Source organism: Neovison vison, chromosome 7, assembly GCF_020171115.1.
Source record: "Neovison vison isolate M4711 chromosome 7, ASM_NN_V1, whole genome shotgun sequence".
In the NCBI taxonomy this organism is placed as follows: Eukaryota; Metazoa; Chordata; class Mammalia; order Carnivora; family Mustelidae; genus Neogale; species Neogale vison.
In genome coordinates, this window is record NC_058097.1 from 27304998 (window position 1) to 27315890 (window position 10893).

General features: G+C 37.6%; 1 protein-coding gene across 1 annotated transcript in view; it reads left to right on the plus strand.

The window, feature by feature from the left end:
* The window catches only part of NUDT21 (nudix hydrolase 21), a 20198-nt gene extending 11606 nt beyond the window's left edge, over positions 1–8592 (plus strand). The window contains exons 5-7 of the mRNA XM_044256112.1: positions 2067–2142; positions 3474–3588; positions 4899–8592. Coding sequence (XP_044112047.1) covers positions 2067–2142; positions 3474–3588; positions 4899–4920 — 213 coding nt within the window. The 3' untranslated portion in view covers positions 4921–8592. The remainder of the gene's footprint in view (positions 1–2066; positions 2143–3473; positions 3589–4898) is intronic.
* The last annotated feature ends 2301 nt before the right edge of the window (positions 8593–10893 follow it).

Genomic DNA, 10893 nt, shown 5'->3' on the forward strand with positions numbered 1-10893 from the left:
GAATCCCGTTAACAAGGCTTTATGACTTAGATCTCTTCTTTGCATGACAGCATGTTCCAGGCTAAGAATTATATAAAATACCAGCCAAGCAAAAGATGATTATGTCCTCTTCTTCCTTCCGACTCTCTGGTATAGCTGAGGGATAGGAAGAGCAGGTGCTGTGGGAGCTGGCGCTAGTTCTCAGCACCTGAAAATTGCCTCGGCTTTAAGAAAGTATAATTTCATTTGAAAATAGTGAGGTTCCTGGTCCGAAGGTACATAAAATGATAATTGTTAACATTTTTTTGGTTTCTAAGCCTTCTTTGATCAGACTGGAAGCCCAGTAATAACACAAAAGTTTTTCAGGCTTCTCTCTGAATACCCTCATTTATCTCCCCTACTGAAGTCCTAGGATAGTTGCCTTCATGGATGGAACCCTGTGGGGTTGGCTCTGCTAGCATGAGATGCAGTGTTAAGTGTTGTGTGTTCATTTCATACACTTGGAGTAGTGGATAGGTGTCGGTGGGAAAAGAGCACAACACCATCTCCCTATCTTTTTGTATAAAGTGCAGTTGGCTTAAACTCCAAGATGAAGACTCAAGAAGAAAGGTTTTTTTTTTTTTTCTTTTAAAGATTTTATTTATTTATTTGACAGAGATCACAAGTAGGCAGAGGGGCAGGCAGAGAGAGGGGGAAGCAGGCTCTGCTGAGCAGAGAGCCTGATGTGGGGCTCGATCCCAGGACTCTGGGATCATGACCTAAGCCAGAGGCAGAGGCTTTAACCCACTGAGCCACCCAGGCACCCCTGGAGAAGAAAGTATTAAAAGAAGAGGAACTTACAGCCCCAAGTAGAAGAAAATGGGGTAATGCCAGTCACTTTGGTTTGGTCATGGTTTAGGAGCTTTTGTTGTATGCGAACCACAGGTTTCCTGTAGCCTGTGCTGTTCAGACTACTTCTCACTGCTCTGTCTGTCATTGCCAGCGTGCCTGGTTTTCATGACCATGTAGGGCACCTCCAAAGCCTGGAACAGTTGTCTTCATTTATCATACCTTAGGGATGGCTTTGGTGTATCATTATTCTAACTCGAATACTGGGATGTTGAGTGGGGTGGAATAGTGGGAAATAACAGGCTTTTATCGTCAGATAAGGGTTGACTAGATGAGGTTGAATCCTGGTATCATAGTTGTGTAGTCTTGGGAAAGACTTGCAGCTTTTTTCAGTGTAAGTTCTTATATAAAATGTGGGTGATGTTTCCTCCTTTCGGCATCCTCTGTTTTATCCTACTCTCCCCTTATATCTATTTTTTTTCCAATTCCCCTGCCCTCAAAATACAACTCCCAAAGCCAGAGTAGATTCTTCTGAATGTATGTGGGGAGATGTAGGTGAGTTCTGTACCTCTGACTGAGGTCCTAACCTCCCCTCGCTAAATCTCTTTAGAATCCCTTAAGTTCTCCAGAATAATTTCTCCATTTTCACAAGCAACTTTACTCTTTCTAGCTGACAGGACTCCACTGAGACTTTTGGTTTCTGAACATTCTTTGATCAAACTAGAAGCTCAGTAATAACACACAAGTTTTCCAGGCTGGTGTTCTTAAAGTGTGTGTCGGGGTGTGTGTGTGTGTGTGTGTGTGTGTGATTGTTGTTGGAGCACTGTCTTGTCAGATACTTCAAAGGGCATATTTAGACTTCTAATATAGTAAACTTCTTTGGGTTGTAAGTTCCTCAAGCTCCAAATCCTGTGACTATACCTAAAATTGATTGAATGGCTAAATGGTTTACTACTCGTTAAGTTGTATTTATCAAGCATTTATCTTTTAGAACATCTGTTAGGTACCAGGTTCTGGTAAAGGGAAGACTAGAAAGAGTTCTCTTTCTTCCAGCAGTTTATGCTGTATTGGGAAAGAAACAGAGAGAGAAAGAAATGAAAACAGCATACATGTTAAAATTGTGTTGGGATTGTGAGGAACTTGGTCTCAGGGTTGATAACTTGATCTTAACGTCTGAAATGGAAGAAGTCGATAAATAAAGGCACGGAGGTGTGAGGAAGGTCTTGGCAAATACAAATTATTCTCTTTTGTGATTTTAGTACCCGTATATTCCTGCACATATTACAAAACCTAAGGAACATAAGAAGTTGTTTTTGGTTCAACTTCAAGAGAAAGGTAAGTTATTCTGCTTTTGAATGCAAACATCTGAAAACTTGTGTAGAGTAATTTCAAGAATACTTCTGAGTTTTCTCCAAGTTCCTTGAACTTTGAATTTATTATGAAAATAAAAACATATACTATGTATATACAGAATTAACCACTTTTTTAAAAAAGATTTTATTTTGTTTATTTTTTAAAGATCTTACTTATTTATTTGAGAGAGCGTGAGTGTGAGCATAAGCAGGAGGAGCAGCAGAGAGAGAGAAAGAGACTCTCAGGGACGCCTGGGTGGCTCAGTGGGTTAAGCAGCTGCCTTCGGCTCAGGTCATGATCCCAGCGTCCTGGGATCGAGTCCCACATCGGGCTCCTTGCTCAGCAGGGAGCCTGCTTCTCCCTCTGCCTCTGCCTGCCTCTCTGTCTGCCTGTGCTCGCTCTCTTCCTCTCTCTCTGACAAATAAATAAATAAAATCTTAAAAAAAAAAAAAAAAAAAAGAAAAGAAAGAGACTCTCAGGTGGACTCCACACTGATCACAGCAGCCTGAGCTGAAATCAAGAGTCAGACAGTTAACTGACTAAGCCACCCAGGTGCCCCAGAATTAACTAGTTCTTCACATAGATGTGCCAGTCATGCTAGAGGGGGAAGAGTAAACTTAATGAGAGCCTAAATACCTGATAGTAGGGTTTTAAAATAACTCTTTAGCTTTTGGTACTGATATTCTCATTGTGATAAACTGAAACTTTTAGGAGACAGAGGAATTAATTTTTTAAATGCCACCTTTAGGCCTGTTGTACATTTTAACAAATATTTCTTATCATAGTCTTAAAATGGAATTCAAAATAAATTATAAACCCGAAGGCTCGGCTCTTCTCCCTTTGTTTCCAGGGCCAGCACTTATAATGTCCTTGTGCTTATTAATAACACTGACTATGAACTTTTCTTGAAAGATACAACCAAAATGGAGTGCTTGGGTGGCTCAGTTGATTAAGCGTCTGCCTTCGGCTTGGTCATGATCCCAGCCTGAGATTGAGCCCTGCATCAGGCTTCTTGCTCAGCAGGGCGCCTGGTTCTTCCTCTCCCTCTGCCTGCCACTCCCCCTGCTTGTGCTCTCTCTCTCTCTCTCTCCCTCCCCCTCTCATTCTGTCAAATGAGTAAGTAAAACCTTTAAAAAAAGAAAAAAAAGATAACAACCAAAATGTGTTAAGGGGAATTACCTTTTTCCTCAGGAGTTTCTCAAATACAAAATGGGTGATTACTTTATAAATGAATTGTAAGCAGTGACTGTCTAAGAATTTATAGAAAATGTATACTGTTTTGTTTTATTTTATTTTATTTTGTTTTATTTTAGCTTTGTTTGCAGTCCCTAAAAATTACAAGCTTGTAGCTGCACCATTGTTTGAATTGTATGACAATGCACCAGGATATGGACCCATTATTTCTAGTCTCCCTCAGCTTCTGAGCAGGTATGGAAAGTTGAACATTTTGTGGCTGGTTCATCTAAATTGCCAGATTTAAGATATTCTGAGCTGTTTGACAAAGGATAGTTAAGAATTTTGGTCTTTAAGGAAACTAAGACTGTAGATGGTTTCTTGGCTCATGCACAAGCCACAGATTAAGTATGACTGACTAAAAGTATCCCCAGACTCCCAAGTTGCAGCAGGACATTCTGGTATTTGGGTGGATGTTCTTCTCCACATCTGATATTTTTGTTACTGTTAAGTTTGAAGTCTTCATTCAAAGAGGAGATGATAAAATGGCAGTCAGCACAGTATAATAAAATTGAGAGGAATTACCTGTATGAAAATGTGGAGAATTACATCTTTGTGTAAGATGTTCTCTTTCTTTGAAATGTGCTGTATTTAGGTCGACTGGGATATGAGGGATTAATTCCTGAATTTTTACATACATGGAGTTTAGTTTTCTTGTTTAGTTTGTTTTTGGTAGAGACAGGTATAAGAAAGGTGTTTTTAAAAAAATTGACTTGTACTGGTTGACGTTCTTAGAGTCTTCTATAGATAGAACACAGGGCAATGTAGTGGCTAAGAATATATAGATATCTGTGGGCAGTGTTTGGATTTGAATTCCACCTTTAATAACTTCCTGGCAGCATGACCTTGGACAAATGATTATACCTATTTGCTTATTTCTTCACCTGTAAATCAGGGTTGTAGTCCCCACTTCATAGAATTATGAGGAGCAAGTGAAAAAATGCATGTAAAGTGCTTACAACAGTGCCAGGCGCCTGGTAAATGCTTAATAAATATTAGTTCAAAAACAGTTCTAATAGTGATTTTGGCCTTCTCTGAAACCTTATTGAGTATGAAATTGGTTCTTCCCATTTTGTTATACTAGTCAAACTTTTATCTTTTGCATCTCTTCTTTGGTCTGCTGTTGAGTTAAAGTTGAAGTGTGAGATACGAAAAAGAGTCATATAATTCATTTATTTGAACACTGCTTGTCCGGTATCAGGAACTGTGCTGAGTGGCATAATACAATAAGTTAAAAAGTTTTCCTTCTCTCAAGGAACTTTTTAGTGGATAATTAATCAAATGTACACTCTTAAATTTTTCTTTTTTTTTAGTTGTGAGGATTTAGCAACACTATTATTTAATGTGTAAGATGAGATAGGTCAGATAAAAGGATGTATTGGTGTAGAAATGCCAAAAATGTCAAGGGAGGGTAGAAATGTCCAAATTTCTTTATCATCTAAGATAAAAAAAACTTTGTAAATAATGCTGTTTTTAATAAAGATATTGTTCTTTCTAAAATTCAGGTTCAATTTTATATACAACTGAATTCCTGCACAGTGGAGAAGTAAAAGAAGCCGTCTCTGTGAGCACAGCTATACGCAGTGTAGAATAAATATGGTAGAAAAGTTTTTTTTTTTGGGTTTTATCTCTTTCCCAATCCCTAAATTGCTGCCTACTTTCTGTTGTTTGAATAGTAAAGTTAATATGAAGAACTAGATGGTGGTGTAAACAAATGTGATAATGTTTAATTTACTTTTGGTTCTACTCATACTTTTTTGTACAACATTAAAGAATATGAACTTCTTTCTATTTGTATTTTTTTTTTCTTTTTTTAATTTTCATATTAAACTTGTAAAATTCTTACAGGTGAGGACTGTTTTTTTCCCCTGCTCCTAGGGTGGTGATGTTGAGACAATGGCAGGTTTAGGTTAGTTGAGTATGTGGGACCCTTGTTCTGATACCATTTTGGGGAATATATTCCAAGACTATGTTCTAGATTTTTGTGATGAGGAACTTCTGTTACTTTTGGGAACTAGATTGCTTGATGGAGTCCTGAGGTGTAATTCCTGAACCAAATAATACACTTTGAGTTGTACTCCCAGTATGTTACTAACTGGTACATTTCATACTGATATATTCAGACCTTTGTTCACAAGCAACAGACCTTGAACATATGGGAAGCCATTAAAATTGGCTAGATTAGGGAAACTCATGGGAATTGGTATAAAAAGAGACCTATTGAGAGCTGACTGAGACTTTTTCCCTTCGTATAATGGGTGTATTATTTGTGTTGTTGTGAAATTATGTGTTTTAGTTATTCTTAGGGCCGTGGTAAAATGGTGATCTGTGAAGGAAGTTTTTAAAAATGGGTCTGTTAGGTTTTGACTCTTGGATTACAAAGTTATTTCCGTTCATATCTATAGAAATGAAAATTTGTTTTTAGCAATGACAAGCCTTGTCAAAAATATTTTGGGGTAACTTGAATCTACTGAAATCTAAAGACAGGATAGGGGATAGATTTTGTCAGCCTACGGGAAAAATACCAGTTTAAAGTTCCTTAAAATAACAACTGCTAAATTAGGAACAGGTTTTGGGGAATAAAAAACGATTCTTAGGGCAAAGGAGTGTGCAGGCTGTGTCATTGCTTAATGGTCCAAGTATGTTGTGCATGCCTTACAACAAGTGTGACGACTGCAGGCTTAATGAACAGGACATCTTGTAAGATGCAGCTACTTAAAGAAGAGAGATTGCTGTAGTTTATAAGAGATAGAGTGAACTTTTGATTAGTTGTTACATCTTTATGATAACCAATCACAGGCCTTTTCTCCTGAATTTTGGGTGAGTTGAAAGGTATATTATAAATTCTTCCCTATTTAGACTTGAGAAAATCAGACCAAGAACAACTGTATCAATAAAAATTCTAGTTTATTTAGCTGAGGTCCCATGAAGCCTTTACAAGGTTGTGTCAAGTAGTGACTGTGGTCGTGCTCATGCTTAGTAGTAGGTGAGCAACAGGACCAGAAATAATTCATGAATTCCTTTGAAAAAGCGACCGATACTGTGTAGAGTCCTCTTCCCTCAGGCACTAATAGTTCTACCCCTGTGATTTATATCAGCACATTTGTAACTTACCATAATTTTACTGGTGAGTTCACTGACTAGCTGAGCCTTATCAAAATTGGGGAAGGCAGAGATGAAAACAGCTTGATCCAGCCCACCTTCTGTGGTTGCTTCTGGCATCCAAGAGAAAGGCTGTAGTAACCACATTTCAGATGTGCTAGTGCTTGCCACTTGGGGAAGGTGGAAAGTGGTGGACTTTTTCTTGGTGTTATTATAAAATGCTGTATTATTTGAAGAGATCTGATTTGAGGCTACCCATGTCCTTTGTAACATAAGCTTTGACCTAGAAATTATTTCCTGATCACTACTTCACAGTATAAGTGCTTGAGTCAGTCATCTATATGTTGGGGCCTAGGTGAGAAAAACCTTTGATTTAAGCTGGCTTGGTTACTAACTTAGAATATAAAAAGATCTAGTTTTGAATGTAAAATTGGCAACACACAAACACAAAATTTTTAAACTGTCTTTGAATTGGTCAGCTGCAGTTGTATCTTAATACTCTCATGTTTTAGATCTCCTGATGGAAATAGTAGAACTAGGAAAATTTAAATATGATATATTCTACAACATTAGAAGAAGGTACAAGGGAATGTTTACCATTAAGCTCTTTTTGTGTAAATTCTTAACATACTTTAAAAACTAAGTCTTAAATTGTGCATTCCAATTCTCTGTATATTAAATACTGAATAATTTTTAAATGAGCTCTTGATGGACTGATTTGTATTTTTGAATGCTTCCTGTATTCCAGGTTTGTTTAGTAATAAGAGTCCTCTTTTGCATTGTATAAGTACAATATATGTCATGTTATTTTCCCTGAGTAATCTAAGTAGTGCATATTCTCTATAAATCTACTAAATGCCATAGAAAATATTTAGTAGGTTGGTGAGTAGAAGTTTTACTCATATGTTTTCAGTCATATTTAGAATTGACATCCCTTTGAAGAAAAGTGAAATTTGTTTTTTCCTAAATGATGAAGACTATTATGATTTTTTAATAAGCAGATGATACTTAAAATGGCATTATGATAACTGTTTATGAATTTATACTTTTAACAGCAGATCAGGGAGATTTCTTATTTTTTATCACTGCCTTAGCTTACAAGGTTCAGTTATTTTATTTTATTTTATTACGGGTTCCATTACATTAGCATTTATTGGCATATAAAAACATTGTCAAATTACCAGTCTGTTTTCTTCCATGCTGAACTAAAGTGAGAGGTAGAGGTCCTCTAAATTCAACATGCCAGCAAGCAAGCAACTTAAATTTCCTTTCTTAAATGATATGACTCTTAAGGTCTCAGGTTTTTAATGACTTTATTTTTTAAGTACTTGCTCATACACTTGAGATGAAATGCTTGGAGTAGCTTTCCACCTCAGAGTTCCTCAGACTTATTGTTTTTACTGGTTCATAGCGTTCGGACAGTATGTGCTGTTCACTAAGACTGCTTCAGAGGGCGTGCAGTTTTTATGTTGCTTCGCCAGAGACGTCTTAGTGGTTTTTGACGGTACTACAAGTCTGCTTCCTTAGCAAGGGTTTGATTTCCTATAATTATTCCACTTGTTTTGCATCATTTATTCTTTGGGTTAAACTAGACTCATTTCAAGTAGTTTGCCTTTGTTGTTCAGATGTGATGAAAAACACAATACTGTAATTTGACTTGAGCCACAAGACACATTTTAATATTAGCTCGTATTTATCAAGCTTTGTGAAGGAAAGAAAAAAAAACTGACTACAACCTAAGTGAGTCTTAAGCCAGTTCAGGTGTAATTTATATCTTAGTGATGGGTTGTACCATAGGACTGGAGAAGAATTGGGGACATACAATGTTCTCTGTTGAGGGAAAGATCAGCGCATTTAAAAACTTAAAACTTTCGGTTATTGTGTTTACATCATAGTGTACTAGCATCATTTATGGTTTGGCTTTGAGAATTTTTATGGCATTACACTTACAGAAAATGTATAAAGGAAACTGAAGTTTTGGTTATATTTTTATATTTGTAAAGTAAAAGTTTGACTAAAATGGTCACTGTTCTTTTAAAATTTTATTTTATTGTTCATTTCAATTAAAAAAAAATAAAACAGAATGACATTCTCTGATTTGTGTGTGGCTACTAACCTTAGTGTGCCATTAGAAATCCTGCTCAGTTCTTTTTCAGTGTTGTTGGCCAGGGGCCATTAGGTAAGAGACAACTTGACAGAATAACAAGGGTCTGAAGAACTGGGACACTGATGTTGCCCTCTCTGGCACGCCCCCATTGTATGTTAGCTGTCATCTTAGGCAGATCTAGTTTCCTGCATTGTGAAGCGGTCACTGGATTTGGAACCCAAAGACTGGGATTAGTAGTTGCCACACAATTTTACTGTGTTGTATCATTGGGGGACTCAGTTTCCTCATCTATAAATCTCCGTGTTGGTTCCTTTAGTTTTTTTCCTCCCCTCAGATTTGCCTGGAAGTCATGTTCTTTGACACTGTGCTTGCTGCTTATGTAATACTGTGTAATATAATTTCAGCCTCTTAAATAGAAACAGTGTACCCAAAAGATGAGAACACCCGTGTCATAAGATCACAGTCTCAAGGTTTTATATCAGAACAAAAGTTGAACCAAACCTGATAAAGTTATTGTAAAGTTTCTCTGAAAATTTTACTGCTTGTATATTGCAGGAACCCAAAAGCCATGAAAAATTATTAAAGAAAAGCTAAAAATTGAAGTATACCCATTAACTGACTTTCCCCCTACAACTTGAGTTGGTTATTGTTTCCCCCTCTGCTAGATTGAGTAATGGAACACACTGGTCCAGCTAATGAAACACCAGAGTCCTGTGGGAGTACACTTAAGGTTATTGTTTAGATAAGGTAGTTTCAGTTTCTAGGATGTTGAGAATCTTCAACAAACTAATCTCCGCCTTTCTCAAAGAATAGTGAAAATCAAATGAAATCATGAATATGAAAGGATTTCGGGTATTTAAAAAGTGAATAGCAGTATAGTAATTAGGTGTGACTCTTAATCTACACAAGCCGTTTTATCTGAATTGATAAAATATTTCCTTTACATCAAGCCAAATCAGAGCCACCATTCTGTAAGGAGGCAGAAAATTCAGTTTCTCAGTCATTATTGGGAGACTGTGGGGCCAACTCAAAGTCTCCAAGGAATCCTGAAAGCATAAATGGTAGTCTGAAATGAGGGTGGGAGTGCAGAGAGCTCTAGCTTCTGCCGTGCTCTACAGATATTTCTCTTGTCTAAGCTGGACCAACCCCTTAAGGTCTGGTGTGGTTGCCTTCCTGCCACACTAGGCCTTAGGACTCAACTGAGAAACATAATCCGTATACTTAACAAGTATTCATTCCTGTGTCTTGCTTCCTCCCCGGGTCCTCTCATGGATACAGTGCAAAGAACCAGAAACACTGATTTTAGAAGGTGGGATCTGACCATGCTAAAAAAACAAAAACAAAAACAAAACCTTCAGAGGGGTGCGTGGGTGGCTTAGTTAAGCATCCAACTCTTGATCTCAGCTCAGGCCTCAGTCTCCGGGTTGTGAGTTCTAACCCCTTGTTGGGCTCCATGCTGGTTGTGGAGCATTCTTAAAGTTTATGTATAAGTAACGCTTCCCTGCATGCCACCCCCATCCCCGCCAGCCAAATTGTTCGATCACAGGCCCTTGAATAGGATGTTTCTAACAATTCCAAAGTGGATGGTAGTAACTTTGAAAGATCTTTGTTTTCTAATTAATAGGCTTTTATTATTTTTTTAAAAGATTTTATTTATTTGACAGAGATCACAAGTAGGCAGAGAGGCAGGCCAAGAGAGAGGAGGAAGCAGGCTCCCGGCAGAGCAGAGAGCCAGATGCGGGGCTCAATCCCAGGACCCTGGGATCCTGACCCGAGCCAAAGACAGAGGCTTAACTCACTGAGCCACCCAGGTGCCCCATCAATAGACTTTTAGAACTAGAATATCAGACGTGAAAGAGACTAAAAAATGGTTTAGTTCTTTTGAAAATTTTTTAAGATTCAACAAATACTGAGTACCTACTCTGGAGCAGGCACAATTCTAGGCCTTGGAGAAACAATGAGGAATAAGACCCCTAAGCTCAAAACAATTTTTTGGTAGCACTTTTTTTGGGTCACATCTTTATTGAAGTGTACATTGAAATGATTTTTAGTACATTCAGAGTTTTCAGAGCCAACAGCACAATTAAAAAAAAAAAATCCATATTTTGCCTTTATCCTCCAGTTCCCTCATCCCTGCTCTATCTTATCCCCGCCCCCACAAGCACCATTATTTTGCTTTCTAGGTCCATATATCTATTTGCCCATTCTGGATATTTCATGTAAAGGGAACCATAATGTGCAGCCTTTTGTGTCTGGCTGCTTTCACTTAGCATGTTCAAGGTTCCTCTGTG